We start from the raw sequence: 22,782 nt of genomic DNA, 5'->3' as shown, positions 1-22,782 counted from the left end.
TCAGAGTAATTCCTGACTATTACGATTAATGTGCTGTTGTAGGATGCTAGTTTTTAAGCAGATTTATATGAGGTCAAACTATCACAAGACACAAGACCTGGAAAGCAAAAACAATGGTTTTGCTACCTCCTGATACAGGGTTATACTAAATATGAAATGGACAGATAATGTATCAAACACCATCATATTATGACATGAACTCATATCAACTGTGTAAGGAATCACTAGCTGACATTCCTAGGGCACATTCTTCATGCTCTCTACATGCCACCTCATGGAAACAAGAGACATGTGCTAGGGTACGATGAAGGCCTGATTCAAGATGGTTCTGCATAGAGAAATCTAGTGGTCACCTGCTCCACAGCTGACGGATGATAATGAATCAGGTCGCAAGTTGCCTGAATGAATTTGACTTGATTTAGCAGCTTTGTACTAGGCCAGTCTACTGTTTTTGTATGTGTTAATCATGATGCATGTGATTGATCATAGTAATTTTAGACTTTTCTCTCAAAGTATTATTTCTGTATGTTAATGAATGGAGAGGTTTCGGGGAAGGAGGTAGCATAACTTTATCTGTCTTATCCATATATATCTCTATCTGTTGGCAGGTATCCCTTAATGACATGTTTGGTTATTCCACGGAGCTGAGATCAAGCACGCAAGGCAAAGGAGAATTCACAATGGAATACTGCAAATATAGCCCATGTAGATATGATGTACAAGAGAAATTAGCTAGTGACTATCAACAACAACAAAATCCACAGAAGAAAGCTGCTAAATCAAGGAGGTGATGACTGGTGCAAATACAAATATATAGTGCAAATATTTAAATCAATTGAATAGAGAAGAGAAGAGAAGTATGGGTCTCAAAAGGCTGCCTTGTGCGATTTTTATTATCTTTGTCGCATATCATGTCGTTTATGAATGCACACAGGATTTTGATATTGTGATAATACCTTAAAAAATTAATATACGCAGTTAATTTTACAGTGTATCTCTATACAATTAGATGACAATAATGAAAAGTCACACAGGGCAGCCTTTTGAGATGCAACATGCGGCCGACAAAATATGGAAGGATAGGAAATGGAAAGCTGTGCTTTTCACGGAACTTACGGATTTGTCACACAATTGGGTCCACTGACCCAATATTGGGATTAGTCAAGCGCTTTGTTCATACTTATGCTAAGGCGCTATACGCTGGCGAAGTTACGTAATTATTCGGATTAACTACCATAGCAATAGGTACAAACAATTTTGAATATACCGCGCTGCACTACAAGCAGGTTTCACTCGTCACCTGTCATCAATTATATAATAGATTGAATACAATACCGCTCTTTTCAAAGAGACTAATCTTACAGGTGCAAGTGATTAGCATTTCTTTGACATCTATGGTTCAATGCAGAGGTACCACATGAACGTAGTAGTGCAGCGCGAAATAATCAAAAATTGTTTGTACCTATTGCTATGGTAGTTAATCCGATTATTACATAACTACGCCAGCGTATATAAATTCTGTTTATTGTATTATCATACTGAGGTTATATTATGTTGCATGATTGGGATACTTCTGAAATTGTGCCACTTCTTTTCAAATGGAAGTTTTCCATAGACTAGACAGCCGTTTGGTTATGATGACCTAAGTTTATAATTCCTAGGTCATCATGCAGCTGTTGGGCACAGCACTTACACTAGTTGCGCTCAATTTGCACAGTAACGCTTATCACATTGTTACAACACATATATTCAACTGCAAGTCTTGAAATCGTTGGTTCCAAAAGAAAAAGTAATGGTATATATTACAGGGTTTGAGATATGATCACATTAAAAGAATCATACACCATGTGCACCATCATAGCACGACCTGTAGTCTATTTTCATTATAGGAATAAAATCAATTCATCTAATTATAAACAACCAAGGAGCGTGATCTCTTTGTCCCTGAGTTTACTATTCTATTGAGACTTGACCTTCAACAACACATTTAAATAGATTTAGGTTGTTTATTTAGAAAGAAAACTCATTGCGGAATCGCTGAGCTATTAGCGATTCACATGATTGGTTTTTAGCCAATGATTGATTTAAACCAATCGTTCACCGAGCGTGGAGTGCAAGTATAAACTAACTTTGTAATAGAGGTTACTCTCGGCAGCCGGTGGGGAGTTTATAAAGTGCTTTGATGCCTATAGAAATAATTCTTTCCCAGGTGTGGACGTTGTGTGGGTGTCACTATCAAGCACTTACATGACTTTATGCGACTTTACTTTAAGCACCCTTGCGTATGATTATTTAATATGTTGTGTACACACCTGATACACATGATCTTTACCGAATGTTTCCGATGTTGATTTGAAAGGTCATCAGTAAATTCTCATCAATTGTTTGCAAGTTTTGGTTACTATCACATTGTTAAGGTCCTTTTTCCCAATAATGACCCATGTTTTGACATGAAAACCCCTTTTAAAAGTAAACATAAAAATAATGAAAACCAGCAAATTATGAATTAAAGCCATATTATATCATTTTCATATGAAATAGATTAGTATTTCTTTGCCATAAAATGTCAGCTATTACTGTCAGATATATCCCCTTTTAATTTTGAGCCAAACAACTATTTCGAGGCAAAGCAAAGAAAATTGGAATTTACTACCAGCGCTGATGTCGCCTATACGTATCTCTCATTCGGTTATGTTACGGTACGATTTGTTGTGTAGATCACCGTCCTGCACGCCATTAAACTGTGTTATGAATATCAAGTATGCATTCGAATAATATTTCCATCGTAATAATAAAATGATGGTTTCTGCGTTTTATTCAAAATCTCGGATTTTGACAAAACTACAGCACCTATGGTCTTGATTTTTGTAAAACAGAATTTTGAAGGTGTCCTCCTCAGCAATCTTATAATGTGGCTTTAAACAATCATGCTTTTCAAAATTCAATACAAAAAAATACATCACACAATTTGCTGACATCAGTCTCATTAATTCCCAAATTGGGATATTCCACCTATGACTCGCGGTCATCCATTCATCTGACCGTCGGAGGTCAACATCAGTTGCTACTTACGGTCAGATGACCCAATCTCCCGCTACCAACCAAAACATCAGTTGGCATTGAAGACCAGTGGATGCTGGTCGCAGGCCACCAACCTCCACAATGTAAGTCGTGAGAACTTTGTTAAATATGTACTTTCTCGATATGGGATATTTCATTTTGATATCCCCACCCTTTTTTAGGGGGATCAAAAATATTGTGATGTCCAAGGTTTCAACTTTTCCAACCCCCACCAAAGTATTTATGAACACTCCCTTATTTTAAAGTCTGATTCTTCCAAATCACTGCAGTATCCTTTTGAAATGACCACAATATAGTTTTGTGACCCATTGTAACAAAATGTATTTGTTAGGCATTTCTTATGTTGCATTTTGATTGACAGTCTTTGTTCTGGAACCTGATAGATGCTAGTGATTTTGATTCAGCTTGTATTAATGTGTAGAATATTTTGGCAGTGTGCAATTTGAACAATAAATCTGGAATGTCCTACAATTGTAGTCTGTCTGTATTTGTCTAAACTTGCTGCTAGTCCTTAGTATCCATTAACTATAATGTATAATGTTATACCAGTTACTATACACAGCTGCTGCACACTACATGCTATGTTATAATATTATACAGCATCAGTGCAAAGCATGCAGTATGCAGCACAGTGCAGAGTAGCTGGTATAATATTATAAACAGCTCCTCAGGAAAAAGTATAATGTTATACCAGCTACTACACAGTTGCTGCATACTACATGCGATGCACTGATGCTGTATAATATCATCGATATAGCGTCTAAATAAATACTTTTTCCCTGAAATGAATCACGTCCTAATACTCCGTTGGTGAGCGACGGGCGATTGGTATTTCACTAATAAGAGACCTTGCCTTTCCGAACGCAAGAAAAGGAGTCCTATCTGATTGGCTAGAAATCGATCGCTAGATCGCTCAGTGACGAGTGTACAAACTCATGTATTCAATTCTATTTAAATCAATATTCTGTTATTGATGCAGATAAAGAAAGTTTTATAGCTATTCACTGTGCTGTATTGTATTATAGATTTGTGATTTAATATTCTATAGCCAGTGTACAGCACCGTGGTCTTAGCTGAATGGGCTTTCATTTTGTTCTTTTCATAAATAATATTCTCAAACAGTTTAATATATCACAATTTTGATGCACAATTTAAAATCTTTATGGTGAAAATACAGTAAAATATATCCACAGCAAACAGCAATCCCCGCTTATTAGTGTATTGCATTTCCAGTTAGTGTATTGGAAACAAATCCTGCATAAACATGTATGAATGGAAACGCTGTGGTATCTCATATAGTGTAATTGATATGCGTAGCCTGAGTCGCTCGGCCTATCAAGAACAAAATCGCCATGCGCAGCTTTTGATGAAAGTGGACTCGCCGTACTATCACAGCAATTTGTGACACAAATATATAGGATGATGACGCTGTGCAGCTGTGCCTAGAAACATGTTATAATAGTATACAGCATCAATGCACTACATTCTATGCAGGGATGCTGTATAATATTACACAGCGTCAGTGCACTACACACTACATGCTATGCAGGGATGCTGTATAATATTACACAGCATTAATGCACTGCACACTACATGCTATGCAGGGATGCTGTATAATATTACACAGCATCAGTGCACCGCACACTACATGCTATACAGGGATGCTGTAAATATTACACAGCATCAATGCACTGCACACTACATGCTATGCAGGGATGCTGTATAATATTACACAGCATCAGTGCACCGCACACTACATGCTATGCAGGGATGCTGTATAATATTACACAGCATCAGTGCACTGCACACTACATGCTATACAGGGATGCTGTATAATATTACACAGCATCAGTGCACTGCACGCTACATGCTATGCAGGGATGCTGTATAATATTACACAGCATCAATGCACTACACACTACATGCTATGCAGGGATGCTGTATAATATTACACAGCATCAGTGCACTGCACACTACATGCTATGCAGGGATGCTGCATAATATTACACAGCATCAGTGCACTGCACACTACATGCTATACAGGGATGCTGTATATTACACAGCATCAGTGCACTGCACACTACATGCTATGCAGGGATGCTGTAAATATTACACAGCATCAATGCACTGCACACTACATGCTATGCAGGGATGCTGTATAATATTACACAGCGTCAGTGCACCGCACACTACATGCTATGCAGGGATGCTGTATAATATTACACAGCATCAGTGCACTGCACACTACATGCTATACAGGGATGCTGTATAATATTACACAGCATCAGTGCACTGCACACTACATGCTATGCTGTATAATATTACACAGCATCAATGCACTGCACACTACATGCTATGCAGGGATGCTGTATAATATTACACAGCGTCAGTGCACTGCACACTACATGCTATGCAGGGATGCTGTATAATATTACACAGCGTCAGTGCACTGCACACTACATGCTATGCAGGGATGCTGTATAATATTACACAGCATCAGTGTACTGCACACTACATGCTATACAGGGATGCTGTATAATATTACACAGCATCAGTGCACTGCACACTACATGCTATGCAGGGATGCTGTATAATATTACACAGCATCAATGCACTGCACACTACATGCTATGCAGGGATGCTGTATAATATTACACAGCATCAGTGCACTGCACACTACATGCTATACAGGGATGCTGTATAATATTACACAGCATCAATGCACTGCATACTACATGCTATGCATGGATGCTGTATAATATTACACAGCATCAGTGCACTGCACACTACATGCTATGCAGGACTGCTGTATAATATTACACAGCATCAGTGCACTGCAAACTACATGCTATGCAGGGATGCTGTATAATATTACACAGCATCAATGCACTACACACTACATGCTATGCAGGGATGCTGTATAATATTACACAGCATCAGTGCACTGCACACTACATGCTATGCAGGGATGCTGTATAATATTACACAGCGTCAGTGCACCGCACACTACATGCTATGCAGGGATGCTGTATAATATTACACAGCATCAGTGCACTGCACACTACATGCTATGCAGGGATGCTGTATAATATTACACAGCATCAGTGCACTGCACACTACATGCTATGCAGGGATGCTGTATAATATTACACAGCATCAGTGCACTGCATACTACATGCTATGCAGGGATGCTGTATAATATACAGGGATGCTGTATAATATTACACAGCATCAGTGCACTGCACACTACATGCTATGCAGGGATGCTGTATAATATTACACAGCATCAGTGCACTGCACACTACATGCTATACAGGGATGCTGTATGATATTACACAGCATCAGTGCACTGCACACTACATGCTATACAGGGATGCTGTATAATATTACACAGCATCAATGCACTGCACACTACATGCTATGCAGGGATGCTGTATAATATTACACAGCATCAGTGCACTACATGCTATGCAGGGATGCTGTATAATATTACACAGCATCAGTGCACTGCACACTACATGCTATGCAGGGATGCTGTATAAAATTACACAGCATCGGTGCACTGCACACTACATGCTATGCAGGGATGCTGTATAATATTACACAGCATCAATGCACTGCACACTACATGCTATGCAGGGATGCTGTATAATATTACACAGCATCAATGCACTACACACTACATGCTATGCAGGGATGCTGTATAATATTACACAGCATCAGTGCACTGCACACTACATGCTATGCAGGGATGCTGTATAATATTACACAGCATCAGTGCACTGCACACTACATGCTATGCAGGGATGCTGTATAATATTACACAGCATCAGTGCACTGCACACTACATGCTATGCAGGGATGCTGTATAATATTACACAGCATCAGTGCACTGCACACTACATGCTATGCAGGGATGCTGTATAATATTACACAGCATCAGTGCACTGTACACTACATGCTATATATACAGGGATGCTGTATAATATTACACAGCATCAGTGCACTGCACACTACATGCTATGCAGGGATGCTGTATAATATTACACAGCATCAGTGCACTGCACACTACATGCTATGCAGGGATGCTGTATAATATTACACAGCATCAGTGCACTGCACGCTACATGCTATACAGGGATGCTGTATAATATTACACAGCATCAGTGCACCGCACACTACATGCTATGCAGGGATGCTGAATAATATTACACAGCATCAGTGCACTGCACAATACATGCTATACAGGGATGCTGTATAATATTACACAGCATCAGTGCACTGCACACTACATGCTATGCAGGACTGCTGTATAATATTACACAGCATCAGTGCACTGCACACTACATGCTATGCAGGGATGCTGTATAATATTACACAGCATCAGTGCACTGCACACTACATGCTATGCAGGGATGCTGTATAATATTACACAGCATCAATGCACTACACACTGCATGCTATGCAGGGATGCTGTATAATATTACACAGCATCAGTGCACTGCACACTACATGCTATGCAGGGATGCTGTATAATATTATAACAGCTGTGCCTAGTAACTAACATACAGCATCAGTGCAAAGCATGCAGTATACAGTACATTGCTGTAATAGCTGGTATATAATCAACACTAAGCTCCTCAGGAAATGCTTATAAAGTCAAAGCAGACCACTGCACATGACAGATACTACTACCACTCACCGATCGTCCCTCCTTCAGGGCTGTATTTTTCTGATTTCAGTCATTTCTGGCATTTCGCCGAAAGGCTTTAGATTACCTCCAACTCTATTTCTCTCTTAAAAAATGCACTATTTAGGGTCAATGGAAAGGATTTACCTGACTTAAAAAAATTCACTATTTTGGTATGTTTAGAGTCAAAGGAAAGGACAACTTCAATCAAGGCTAGTATTCTTCATGCTTTCTTTTATTCATGTTAGAATATGACCATTGCTAGGTCAACTGGCACATGCTTTCTTTGTTACGGACAACTGATCGAAATGATCACAAAACAAAGCCTATATGGCATATCATAATTCGGAATAGGTGTATGAGCCTAGGCTTGAACCAGTAACCAATGGATACTAATATGCACTACGTCAGTGAAAGGAAAGAGGTTTTATACACAAAGTAGGTCATAATGCATGAAGACTACCAAATAGAGAAAATAATGAGATGTCGCCATCTAAAAATGAATATTGATGATTTTAGCCAAGATGGTTGATGGGTGCCAATCCTTGATCGGGAGTAGTCTTTAATAAGAGGTAGCGGACATCAGCTGGCCCAACTTTTGTAATTGACTTTTCTATTAAAAAACCAACAAACACTAGAAGCCAAGCAATGCCCAGTAAAAGCAATGAGTGGACATTGTGCACATTAACTCCACTCGTCTACACTGCGCATGTATTTGTATGTTGGGTAGTGATCAAAAACTGAGTAACTTACCGTTCATATATCGTGACAGACTTTTGAAAATATTTGCTGCGACTTTGGTTGTGCGCCGTAGTGCGACTGACTCTGAAGTTCTAAAAACAACAAACTCGGTTAAAAGGTCAATTTGGACACAACTGCACTCTCAGTGCAACCAGAAAGTGGTTGTAAAAGTCCGTAACTTTTTTCCATGTAGTTTTTGCAGTCGTCAATCCAGATGGTTGACGAATGAGGGCAACAGTCTACCAGACACTGAGAGCAGCACCGCATAGCCTTTTTTTAAAAGTCTGTTTTTCGGGTAGGGCTGGTTACTCCAATACAACAATGGTTTTTGGCTCAATCTATTACTTTTGTTCTTTTTTTGAAATAAACTCCACAATGCCAGGCACAAGTTGCAGTTTATATAGGCTGATGACCTTCTAACGATTTGCTTTCCTCCTCAAATTTATCAGAAACAACACTTGCCTACATAATGAACACAATAAATAAAACAAACCCAATAAAAATGTTAATTTTGTGAAAAATCTTTAATAATTCTTCAAGGTGTACATAAATAAATATTTACACCATTTTTGTACATAAATTGCACTCTGTAAAGAGTTCCATATGATATTTTACATATAAACACAGAGCACTGCTCCAGAACAGTCAAGTATACTGAGGGGGACAGATAGACCACTTGACACAAGTTCATTTGCATAATTGTTCATAAAGTAGGAAAACACCTTTGGTATAAATTTCATTGTATTATATTTTGGCATTTATTAACAACACAAGAACATACACATTAAATAGGATTTTGAACAGCATTTTGATATTTGAAAGACAACATTGAATGAATTGGCGAAATATTTTTTCAAACCGTTGAATAATGCACACAAGTCGAAAACCATGAAATAATGAATTGATGGTCATTGTGCATGTGAATTTTACTGCACAAAATTAATGGCAACAATATTCTCAAGCGCAGTTTGTGTATCTGCCCTGTATGATACTGGACTGTTCTTTACATACGGTAAATCGTTGGGTCGAAGCCAAAAGACCCCAAGTGCAGTTTTGGCCAAAATCTTGTCCTTACATTACAACACTGTGCACCTTATGATTGTATAGCCATAATCAAGCTATAGCCATAGAAACAGTTATCAGCAAAAATGTTATGTGCAACACCATGTATGAAATGTGTGAGAGCCAGAAGGCCCAAAGTACAAAAATACCTATATCTCAAAAATGGTGTTTTTTGCACATATAGGGCTGTCTGGTACCAAATAATCCTTGCAACACTGAGCACCTTACGATTGTATACCATAAACAATTTATGGCCAAAGTAACTGTTATCAGCAAAAATGTGAAGTCCTAAGTGCAACACTATGCATGAAACAACTGTATCATTTCATGTCATTTTTGTACAGGGTGAGTCAAAAAAACTGCAATAGAGCAAAGAATCGATATTTATGCAAGAACCAAGTTGAACTTTCCCAATATTGAAAAATTCAATAAATGTCACACTCAATGGCCACCTTCTGCGAAAATATGAAGTGAATCGCGACTACCGTTTAATTTTTATGAGTCCTTTTGCTGCGATACCCAATGTTGTTATTTGTCCACGAGATACCATGTACTTTGAATGAGAGCACACAGTGCACGGTAAAGGCACCAGATCTGAAACTGACTTTAACTTTAATACGGTTGATTTTTTGCGTTATTTTAATTTCTTTTTCTGTTCAAACAAACTTTCTAACATCACTTTAAGTCCTGCATACCTCACTCGACTCCAACTCCAGTCCCAATAGGTCCAACTTACTGGATATTTTGTACATTCACTCCACTTCAATTCGCGCGTATTTCATTTTGACATTTGAAAAACCCGCCTACAAATTTGTATGTTTTTGATAGAGAATAAACATCTTTAAAGTAAAGGTAAAATGAAAATAACAACAAATAATGTTTCTTCTCCTTAAACAAGACCAAGGGCAATAACAATTTGGGTGCTCCATTTTATTTCAATGCCAATGAGGTTAAGAAAATGGCAGTTGTTCCAAATCTACCTTACACAGAGTGGGCTGACATTCAAATTTTAGATGTCTCTTGGACAAACATTAAAATTGGGTGGCGCTATAAAATGTGTCATAAAAACAAAACGGTAAATGCTAATTCCTTAATTTTTTAACACAAGGTCACTGATGGATATACCATATATAAAATATTTTAAGCCCTAAATGTTCAACTCGGTTCTTATATAAAAATGGATTCTTTCCTCTATTGCACTTTTTTTGACTCACCCTGTACTTCGGGCCTTTTGGCTCCGACCCCTCGATATGTTCATTGATGTTGAAGGTATCCCTATTGATCATTTACATGGATTTGTCATCTTGCTACCAAAATGCTTTACTCCATGCAAACACAGTTTTGCAATTTTCTTGCATGCTTTTACCCAACACATTGGAATGGTTTGACACTCATGAAACCATATGTATGAAAGGGGTTTGCACCAAGGTATTAATTAGCCAGCCAGCCACCCATTATTTTGGACAGGTACGTAGTTTGCTCCTGGGGCAGGCAAAATTAATGCCTCTGGCATTTTCTAACTTCTAAAAATAATGTTTGAATAAGTTCTGTGACCTCAAAACAAGACCAGACTAATAAATCAAGGCTATACTTTTATCAACTCGTAATTGGCGGGCCTTATAACATCGCGGATTGATATCAAAATATTTCATTTTGAAAATATTTTGTCTCGTGACATCTCGCAAGAAGCATCAAGTCCTATACTTTTCTCTATTTTCTCTAACACAAAAATATAGAGCAGACACATTAACTAACAGCACTCTTAACGTGTGTCTACTTTTCGGCTAACATTTCCCGCCTATTACGAGCTGATTGAACTATAAAGAAATAGCTTTTTGAACTGACACAGAAGGTGCACAGGTCTGGTTTTCAGGATCAAATTATGTGGGATAAATTGTACTTACAAAATTCTAAGACTTGGCACAAGTCCAGCGTTTAAAATAGGGCCGGTCAGCCGGCCATTGGCCTGTAACTTTTTGGCTTGGCCGGTAACTTTTCTGACTGGCATCTAGTTGCCGGCCTGGCTGGCCGGTAACTTTTTAAGGTCAAGCCCGGCTGGCCTGTAACTTTTTGAGGCATATTTCGAACACTGCACAAGTCTAAGCATTCAAAATCATGAGTATACTAGGAGTTTGTTCATAACTTTAATATTTCATATTGTTTTTGATAATCGGTTATGAAAAAGATCAGAAAATGTGTTTTTCCAAAATTAGAATGCATTAAACTTGAAATTAGCCTTCGAACAAGTCTTGGGCTTGATTGTCACAGCATACAAAAAACGCTCTAAAAACGCATGTTTTTGATTTCCAGAAATTTACCAAATATGAAAATTTGACTTTCATTGCCAGTTAGAACTAATTAAAGGATTAGAATTTAGCAATGTTTCATTTGGTAAACGTGATATTTTTTAAGCCAAACAAATTAGTGCTGTATTTTTCTGGAATAGCAAGTAGTTCACAAATTGTAAGGATGAAGGAGATGCAGATGTTTATTATGCAAATATGTGGTCATTTGATGGGAACCACGCACTTCATGATTATTGAGCTCATACAGAAAGGGGTTACCTAAATGATTTGAGCCCAAACTGGCTGAAAATGCCTCCGGTAGAGTGTGCAACATCAGATGTCCCATAAAAACAGTTGTACAAAATGTTGCAAGAAAGGATCATGATAGGATTCTTGCTCATCTCTGTATGCCTTAACCTTTCTAAGTTGCCAAATCAGTACGGGTGCTGTGAATTCACAGACGCCTCTGAATTCAGAGACCCGGTCTTTGAAATCACATTTTCAGGAACTGTGATTTCACCTACTTTTCACTTGTATCAATGTTGGCAGCAACTAAAACACTTAGGCAGTCTGTTTGGTACATTAGATAGTTAATGAGCTTTTTTGCTTCAAATTCATCTGTGCAAATTAAAATTCTATCTCTGTAATTTTTTTAAGCAGAGCAGATGATGCAATAAAGCAGAAATATTGGAAAAACTTGCAGCATAACTTTGTTCAGTTTTTTTGACGATATTATGCTGTTGTAGCACATAGGAAATATTTAAACAACAGCATGTAAGCACCTTGAAACAAAACTAGCTAAAATGCAGTAAGACGTAATGCAAGAGTATTTGAATTCACAGACGGTTCGTGAAATCAGAGGAGTCTTTGAATTCACAGGGCCCTCTAACTGAAATCGGCTGTTCCATTAGAAAACCACACCCCACTGTGGAAGATTTTGGAATTCCAACCAAATTCATCAGTTTAAATTATTTCAGGTCCAACCATTCTTTCTCATCTGTAACTAGAGCGGTTCTCGACTGGCGCGGTTCTCGACGCAAAGCGTCGGCCGCAATGCCTCCACCTCGATGCGTATCATTTTAACCGGTGCAATTTAACTAGCAGCTGGCCATCTGTAGTTGACAGTACCCACCAAGATTCATGCCCATACGACGGTTTTTTCTAGTTTGACCTCAGATGACCCCTAGATGACCTTGGGTGACCTTGACCCACTAACCAAACCTACTGGAATTTGAAGACTGCCAACGACCATCCCTCCACCAAATTGCATCACTGTACACCAAGGTTCATGCCCATACGACGGTTTTTGCTAATTTGACCTCAGATGACCCCTAGATGACCTTGGGTGACCTTGACTCTAAATGTTGACTGTACCCACCAAGTTTCATGCCCATACGACAGTTTTAAGTTATTTGACCTCAGATGGCCCCTGGGTGACCCCAAAATGACCTTCAAAAAATTTGGTTCTAAATGTTTAGAGTACCCACCAAGGGCCATGCCCATACGACGGTTTTTGCTAATTTGACCTCAGATGACCCCTAGATGACCTTGACTCTAAATGTTGACTGTACCCACCAAGTTTCATGCCCATACGACAGTTTTAAGTTATTTGACCTTTAGATGGCCCCTGGGTGACCCCAGATGACCTTCAAAAAATTTGGTTCTAAATGTTTACAGTACCCACCAAGGGTCATGCCCATACAACGGTTTTTGCTAATTTGACCTCAGATGACCCCTAGATGACCTTGGGTGACCTTGACCCACTAACCAAACCTACTGGTGACCCGGATGACCCCAAAATGACCTTCCAACAATTTAACTCTAAATGTTGACTGTACCCACCAAGTTTCATGCCCATACGACAGTTTTAAGTTATTTGACCTCAGATGACCCCTGGATGACCCCAAAATGACCGTCCAAGAATTTGACTCTAAATGTTGACTGTACCCACCAAGTTTCATGCCCATACGACAGTTTTAAGTTATTTGACCTCAGATGACCCCTGGATGACCCCAAAATGACCGTCCAAGAATTTGACTCTAAATGTTGACTGTACCCACCAAGTTTCATGCCCATATGACAGTTTTAAGTTATTCGACCTCAGATGACCCCTGGGTGACCCCAGATGACCCCAAAATGATCCTCAAAAAATTTGATTCTAAATGTTGACAGTACCCACCAAGGTTCATGTCCATACGACGATTTTTGCTAGTTTGACCTCAGATGACCCCTAGATGACTTTTGGTGACCCTGACCCACTAACCAAACCTACTGGAATTTGAAGACTGCCAACGACCATCCCTCCACCAAATTGCATCACTGTACACCAAGGTTCATGCCCATACGACGGTTTTTGCTAATTTGACCTCAGATGACCCCTAGATGACCTTGGGTGACATTGACCCACTAATCAAACCTACTGGAATTTGAAGACCGCCAACGCCCATCCCCCACCAAATTGCATCACTGTACATCTTACCAGTTCCGAGAAATTGCACCCGCAAGCTCGGACGGACAGATGGACGGACGGACAACCAGGAAACATAATACCTCCGGTGGAGGCATAATAAAAACAAATTGTATAATTTTTGGCCAAATTCATCTGGAATTTTTTTATATAAATTTCAACAATTTTCAGCTGAAATTTCACATAAAAAACTAGCAATAATTTCCAGCTGGATTGACCACATGGTGCAAATGGAATTAATTTGGCAGTGAAATTTGCCACAGGGGGTGTGTGGATTTTAAATGGAATAAGCCCGCTGTGCCATCAAATCACATATTTAAGTTGTACTGCATACAGTACACACTGTCAATTCAAATTCTTAAACATACAGAAGTAATGCATACTAGGGGAGATATTTCAGATCGTTTCTTTAAAAAACATCAATATATTGTCTTGATGATTGAAAACATCACATTAGCAAAACAAAAGTTCAAAAGTGAACGGGGCGTAGCCAGGGGGCACCCCCAATAAAAATCACCGCATGCCAATAAGGTCCACTTTACCAATTGTTGCAGGTGAAAAAAACCATACAGGTTTTTATGCTTTTTGATCACAAAAGGTCCAAATCTGCCCATTTGTTATGAAGAAAAAATATTGGGTTCTTGATGCTTTCTTGAAATTTTGGAAAACAGTCCACTTTGGGGGAAAAAGTCCACCTTTTCAAAATCTGACGCCCCCCCTCCCCCAATAAATCCTGGCTACGCCCTTGAAAGTGAACAATTGTACTATCATTACATCAATGAAAAAATGTACAAGTACTGGCGTCATATCATTATCAAAAAACAAAAATAAAACATTATGCAATTTCAGGAAAATGTTAGCCAGCACTGTTGGTGATGGTTTATAATTTTTTGCTACAATTATGAAGTAAATTTGGCCACTGATTGGAAATGAAATTATTTGTGAAGAATCAAAGGAGCAATTTTGGTCAATTTGATCCACACAGTTGATTTGAATAAACCGGACCACAGAATTGGTTAACATTTTCCAATGTATATCTAATTGGAATTATGAAACTAATCAACTGGACTCGCGTTTTATCTTGAGAGGTTACAGTATCGCACCCTATCCTAGGTGCGTCATCAGGTTACCTGTTGATCTGGCAGCAATTGGTGGTGTTGCCCAGGGTTCGAATTCGGCTGTATCGCATAGCAGTTTGCTCCACATTTTGAAGTAACTGCTACCCAATTTTGCATTTGTTTAGCACTTTTTTATAGTGCTTTAGTATATGGAAGTATCCTGATTATGATGAATTGGCCAAAACCTGCTACACAATTTTTTTTCACGAATTCGAACCCTGGTGTTGCCAGAGGTAAATGATTTTGAATCAAACTTCTTAGGAATGTTTTTGATCATAGAACTGTACACCTGCCAAATTATGCTGCAGACCACCTCCCATGTTTAGTGAAAGTTGTTCTTTCTTTACATAGATTGCTTCCTCAAAATCAATGACTTCTGTAGGTCTGGCAACACCACCTTGTCACAGGTCGATGACCAATTGCTGCCAGATCAACAGATAACCTGATGATGCACCTAGGATAAGGTGCGATACTGTAGCCTCTCAAGATAAACGCGAGTCTAGTTGATGAGTTTTATGATTCCAATTTAATATTTATTATACCTGGATGAATGACAACCTTCACAAACATATTTTTCAATGTAAAATATTTCATTAGGACAACAACAAAATGAACAATCCATACTATCAGACATTGTTGGATTATAGCGTGGTGTGTATTCCTTCTGATGATGTTACAAGTTGACTCATACTGTCAATGTCCTTGACAAATGTGTACTTTCCATGTTTTGTGCCAAATTCCTACTAAACCCATGCAATTAGGCTATTTCAGTTGAAAACCATTACCCCCCTGTGGAAGACATGATCTTAATCTTCCACACATGGAATCCAAATTTCAAATGGGTTTAGACAAATTGGTGACCCCGTTTGAAATTTACACCACCTGTGTGGGAGATTAAGGTCATGTCTTCCATAGGAGGTGTATGGATTTAAACTGGAATAGTCCAATGCCAACATCAGCATATTAAGTACTCATGTAATGGATGTATTAGTTGTGGGCTCCAATTATTATGACATGGAAAACAAAAACATATTCTGCCATGAGGGTAAATGCCTCAAGATGGTATTATTTTCAGCTTTAAAACTCTGGCCATTAATACTTGAATTCTTAAAGTCTGTTTTACACTGAACAGTTTAAAACAAAAATTAACTGAACCTTGTACAGCTACTTTTACTTCATCAATACAAAGGTTTGATTTTAAAGTTTAAATCTATTGATCCAAATACAATAAAGTCATATTTTTACCTCAGATTTTCAGATGGTTACTCCATCTTAGATCAGCGTGACTGAAACTGTGATGCCTTTTTGACCTTAGACATGATAACAGTGTCATAGACTCCTGGAAGTTTGAATCTGCCCCCATCTTTGTCAACAGATGGCTAGTTGACTTTGATTTACACTGTTTCCAGAGCTGCCAACATTGGAATATGTAAATGCACAAGATTTCTGCCAAGTGGAAAAAAAGCTTAGGTGGTGGCACTCTCATGCTAAGGGCAAAGCTCCTGGATGTTAGCTTTTTGAGACCCTTAAAAATGCCTTTCCAAGGCTACTCAACCTTTTTATTTGCAAAAGGACAGGACAGTGTGCGTATAATTGATTTTGATTTGATTTGTTTTGATTTTTTAGCCAGAAGACTGTAAATGCAGAAGATTTAGCAAGATGGCTGCAAATGCAGAAGATTTAATATGTTTTGCAGAAGACAGAAGATTGTGAGCAAATGAGGAAGTCTTCTGCAGGATCAAGAAGGGTTGGCAGCTCTGTGTTTCCTTCATCTGAAATTCCGAGAAGTAGAAATAACTTTCTTGTGGTTAGATCAAAAGTTTCAAATCAATCAATTACAAAAACCGATGAACTTTAATGAACGTTTAAATACAACGGTTTGATCCAGCCAAACCTGTATCTATTTTTTTTTCTTAGACCATAGGTCTACAGTAAAAATTTCATTTGAATCATTGGTTAGTATTTTCATTAAGTATGCAAGTTCTTGCATTCGCATTGTATTTTGAAAATTGTGTACAGGTGTTGGCAGTTGTGTTCATTCAAATGAAATTATTACTATAGTTTTACTGCATAAGGGATGGGTTCAAAACTTGGCGCTACCGGTTCCATACGGTTAAAGCCTGTTTCTATTGTTCTAAACAACAATGGAATGCGCATCAACCGCTAGTCAAGTTTTGAAACTGCCCCTAACTTGTATTATGTTCAAATTTTCCAGACATCAAGAATAAAACCATCCCAAACACAGTTTCAAAAATTTAAAAATACTGGTACCTATTACTGTACTACCTGTGTGAGGATACCCCTGTGCATTGTGGTTTCTTGATGATCCTTTGCGCTTTTGCTGCCGATGCTTGTTGGCTCTCTTCATACCGTACCATGGATTGTTGAAATGCTTCCAGCATTTGAATCAGATGTTTCCTCTTAAAGCGACCGGCTTCACGGATGATGCTATTCACAAATAAATATTTGGTATCGAGATTGCCTTGGATGGAATTCAGGTGTTTGAATAATTTGCTGAAGTCTGGAGCGACAAAAGAAAAATGACAACATATTTTACGGATTGCTTTTGATAACTTAAAAATGCAAGTGTAAAATTTGGGTCATGTGTTGATTTTAATCGTACCTAGCATCACAGCAGAGTTATATTGATTAAAATACTAATATATTTAATACAATATATTCAAAGGCCTGAGGAAATTAATGAAGTGTCAAAACAAATAATAATAATAACAACCTGTCTCCTGTACAAATGCTGTACATGCTATATAGCTACTCTTCTTAAAATGAAAAAAGAAATTGCAATTTTTGTAATCACCTGGAACATTATTTCCATCTCAGTTTCCAGATATAATTGACTTTTTATGAAAATGAAGAAGTGATGCAGGTGGGTGGGTGACAGGAAACGTGGAATCAATTTTCATTAGCCTAATTATATGAACTGTACTGTTACCTTTGCCTGGCTTTCTAACTTCCTTGATGACAGCTTTCTTCAAGTTTGCATTGTACTCCTGTATATCAGCATTGCTAATTCTCCCATTCCCTGTACCTACATCACCACCAACTCTTACACGAGTCCTTCTATTAGCATTCTGACCAATAATGGTCGTTTGCTTATCTGTCCTATTAGGTTCAACATGATTGTTCAGTGCAGAGGCTGTTTGGATTTCCATGTCAACATCCATGGCTAATTCTTCATGGAGATGGCGTCGTTGTTGTTATGGTGAAGTTCTGTATCCTCATCCAATATGTTAATGTCTGGCGGTCTGTGCTCCAGCTGGACAGGGGATTGCACTGTAAAATAAAAGAGAAATAATTCAGAAATGCTGCTAAAATATGACTTTGACAAATAAACACAAAAGTCTCTCTTATATGCATCAGATGATATATACTGCACACAAAACTATCCGTACACTTATCAAAAAAAATTAGTTGGTCAATCCAGCTTGACATTTTTGCTTCCTTTATGTCGAAATTTATCAAATCTAGTTGAATTTTGCACAATTAGGCCTAAAATTGAGACTATTTTGCTTGCTTTTCCATGCTTTATGGATGAAAATGATTGGATCTGGAATAATTTTAACTGTTGAATTTGCTAATTCCAAAATCTTCCAGTGGGAGTGTGGTTTTCAATTGGAACAGCCCACATCTTTTGGAGGACAAAGAAAGAAATCAATATTTAGATAGATATCCCTATTTGGGACTCAATGAACTTACTGTAAATTTGCCATCTCAATGATATATAGTGTCTCCTTCATCAAGCGCAAGGGCCCAAATGCTTTTTCATTAAAAGAACTATACTTTTAACATTCCATCATAAGTAGCCCTTGTGTGTACTTTTTGCCATAGCAATTGTTTTCTTTTTGTGAAATGTGGGGACATTTCTGTTAGCCCTGTGTATTTTGAGTCCTGGTACCAAACTACTTGGGGTATACTTTCAATCGAAATTGCCGGGCGCATGGGAAAATAATTGGGAGGTGCAGATATTTTGTCGGCCATGTGCCACACACAAGGAGTTTGTTACCTTCTGTTTTCTGTCTATTTTGTATCAACTGTTCTATTGGTTTCTTGAGTAAACCCCCTTGTAGACCTCCAGGTATTCCTGGAGAGTTGGGCCTCCTGCTAGGGGGCGCTGGACTTGACCCACCGCCATGCGTATCCTCTTGGCAGCTGGTGATCCTGGTGGTGAGTCCGAGGAGCGTTTGCGCTGCTGAGGACCCGTCATTGCTTCATTTACATCGGCTTCATCAACCATCATTTGCTGTGAAAATGGGCAAATGGAACAAATTAATCAGCGTTAGGAGCAAATTATTTGTTTAATAATAAAATGATAAAGCTACAAGGAATTACAATTATCACTAATACATCAGCATTAGTCAAATAAACACCTGTTCATTCGGAATGGGTCATATGTATTTTATCTGGGATTTGAAGTTTGGGGTTTCATCTTTAGGATTTGTAACAAAACTTGATCTAGTTATGGCACATTGAAATTAACTGATCTTGGTACATGTCTTTAAAACATTTGTGGTAAAGAATATTAATCCACACTGAGGACCTGGATTTGGAAGTACATATTGATACAGTTTGAGTGCCTGAGTGTGTAGATCTCGGCCAATAACAAACTCACCTTATCTTTGTCTGAGGCAAGCTTAAATGGATTGCCAAATGTATGTAACCTTGCTGGTGCAGGGTCAGCCTCTCGTAATGGTGTTGGCATACGCTTTAAGTACTCTTGATAATTACCCATATCAGCCTGAGGAATGTGGTGAAATTTATCTGAAACAAGAAATAAATCAAAATCATTTACTTTGGTACCAGGAAGCAAACAACATAAGAAACAATGATTCCTTTATTCATTTCCTTAATATTGGGATACAAGTACAACTGTCTGTGACTGTATTTTATCCTACTATCCACCACCGTACATCCTAAGTTGGGGGCAGTTGCAGTAGACCGAGTGAACTGACAACGGGATGTAGTATAACCTGGGCTTAACACCTTCAAGACTGTGCAAAACCTTAAAAAACATTGTTGTAGATCAAGCTAAAAGGCAGCGGCCACACCCGGTCATGGTTTTCAATTTATTCATCTCGTAATTGGTAAAACCTTCACCTTGCGCAAATTCACAAAAGCACACACCAGTCATGCATTACGAAGATGCATTTAGCGTAGAGGCCGTGCCCAACTATGTGCATGCTTTTCTTTATCAATCCATGATGTTATGAGTCTTGCCTATTACATATTTAATAAATGGAAGTCGGCATCATTATTGTATATATTTTTCACTTGGTTGAAGATATTAAGAAATGGTTCAGATAGTTGATTTGATTCTCAACATGTTTGTTTTACAACAGGATTAAATTGAAGACCTGTATCCTCTGCAGCACCCCAAGGAATGTGCTATTTCAGTTGAAATCCATACACTCTATGGAAGACATGACCATAATCTCCCACACAGGGCATGAATTATAAATGAAGGTTACACCTGAATGGGTGACTCCAATTGAAATCTACACCCTTGATTGGGAGATTAACCTAACACTACTAGACCATACAAAAAAATCCGGCACAAAGCAAATGTAAGACCATGCATGCCACATGATCCGATTGCGTAATCATGCCAAACTTCATATAGGCATGAAACCATTGGCCGGGCAATGGTCACACATGTAACTTGCTATACCTGTTCTACTGGTTCCCACCCGAGGGGTCGATGGGTCAATTCCCGGGTGGGAAAAACAACTTTTCTCTTCATCTTTTTTTTCCCTTCCACTCAGGTAAGAAGCAGAGAGGGAGTAGGGGTTAAGATCATGTCTTCCTTCCACTCAGGTAAGAAGCAGAGAGGAAGTAGGGGTTAAGATCATGTCTTCCTTCCACTCAGGTAAGAAGCAGAGAGGGAGTAGGGGTTAAGATCATGTCTTCCTTCCACTCAGGTAAGAAGCAGAGAGGAAGTAGGGGTTAAGATCATGTCTTCCTTCTACTCAGGTAAGAAGCAGAGAGGAAGTAGGGGTTAAGATCATGTCTTCCTTCCACTCAGGTAAGAAGCAGAGAGGAAGTAGGGGTTAAGATCGTGTCTTCCTTCCACTCAGGTAAGAAGCAGAGAGGAAGTAGGGGTTAAGATCATGTCTTCCTTCCACTCAGGTAAGAAGCAGAGAGGAAGTAGGGGTTAAGATCGTGTCTTCCTTCCACTCAGGTAAGAAGCAGAGAGGGAGTAGGGGTTAAGATCATGCCTTCCTTCCACTCAGGTAAGAAGCAGAGAGGGAGTAGGGGTTTAGATCATGTCTTCCTTCCACTCAGGTAAGAAGCAGAGAGGAAGTAGGGGTTAAGATCGTGTCTTCCTTCCACTCAGGTAAGAAGTAGAGAGGGAGTAGGGGTTAAGATCATGTCTTCCTTCCACTCAGGTAAGAAGCAGAGAGGAAGTAGGGGTTAAGATCATGCCTTCCTTCCACTCAGGTAAGAAGCAGAGAGGAAGTAGGGGTTAAGATCATGTCTTCCTTCCACTCAGGTAAGAAGCAGAGAGGAAGTAGGGGTTAAGATCGTGTCTTCCTTCCACTCAGGTAAGAAGCAGAGAGGAAGTAGGGGTTAAGATCATGTCTTCCTTCCACTCAGGTAAGAAGCAGAGAGGAAGTAGGGGTTAAGATCATGTCTTCCTTCCACTCAGGTAAGAAGCAGAGAGGAAGTAGGGGTTAAGATCATGTCTTCCTTCCACTCAGGTAAGAAGCAGAGAGGAAGTAGGGGTTAAGATCGTGTCTTCCTTCCACTCAGGTAAGAAGCAGAGAGGAAGTAGGGGTTAAGATCATGTTTTCCTTCCACTCAGGTAAGAAGCAGAGAGGAAGTAGGGGTTAAGATCATGTCTTCCTTCCACTCAGGTAAGAAGCAGAGAGGGAGTAGGGGTTAAGATCGTGTCTTCCTTCCACTCAGGTAAGAAGCAGAGAGGGAGTAGGGGTTAAGATCATGTCTTCCTTCCACTCAGGTAAGAAGCAGAGAGGAAGTAGGGGTTAAGATCATGTCTTCCTTCCACTCAGGTAAGAAGCAGAGAGGAAGTAGGGGTTAAGATCATGTCTTCCTTCCACTCAGGTAAGAAGCAGAGAGGAAGTAGGGGTTAAGATCATGTCTTCCTTCCACTCAGGTAAGAAGCAGAGAGGAAGTAGGGGTTAAGATCATGTTTTCCTTCCACTCAGGTAAGAAGCAGAGAGGAAGTAGGGGTTAAGATCATGTCTTCCTTCCACTCAGGTAAGAAGCAGAGAGGGAGTAGGGGTTAAGATCGTGTCTTCCTTCCACTCAGGTAAGAAGCAGAGAGGGAGTAGGGGTTAAGATCATGTCTTCCTTCCACTCAGG

General features: G+C 39.0%; 2 protein-coding genes across 2 annotated transcripts in view; one reads left to right on the top strand and one right to left on the bottom strand.

Annotated features, from left to right (window-relative positions):
• Positions 1–3,574, top strand: part of LOC140155422 (elongation factor G, mitochondrial-like) — a 36,257-nt gene extending 32,683 nt beyond the window's left edge. Inside the window, exon 22 of the mRNA XM_072178267.1 lies at positions 609–3,574. Within this exon, the coding sequence (XP_072034368.1) occupies positions 609–791 (183 nt within the window). The 3' untranslated portion in view covers positions 792–3,574. The remainder of the gene's footprint in view (positions 1–608) is intronic.
• Positions 3,575–14,925: 11,351 nt separating this feature from the next.
• The window catches only part of LOC140154537 (integrator complex subunit 6-like), a 28,413-nt gene continuing 20,556 nt past the window's right edge, over positions 14,926–22,782 (bottom strand). Inside the window, 5 exon segments of the mRNA XM_072177106.1 lie at positions 14,926–17,965; positions 18,395–18,661; positions 19,466–19,592; positions 19,595–19,702; positions 20,072–20,220. Coding sequence (XP_072033207.1) covers positions 17,727–17,965; positions 18,395–18,661; positions 19,466–19,592; positions 19,595–19,702; positions 20,072–20,220 — 890 coding nt within the window. The 3' untranslated portion in view covers positions 14,926–17,726.

Source organism: Amphiura filiformis, chromosome 6 (assembly GCF_039555335.1).
Source record: "Amphiura filiformis chromosome 6, Afil_fr2py, whole genome shotgun sequence".
Classification (NCBI taxonomy): domain Eukaryota; kingdom Metazoa; phylum Echinodermata; class Ophiuroidea; order Amphilepidida; family Amphiuridae; genus Amphiura; species Amphiura filiformis.
Note: the sequence above shows the minus strand (reverse complement) of the source record. Positions and strands in the feature narration are given on the sequence as shown.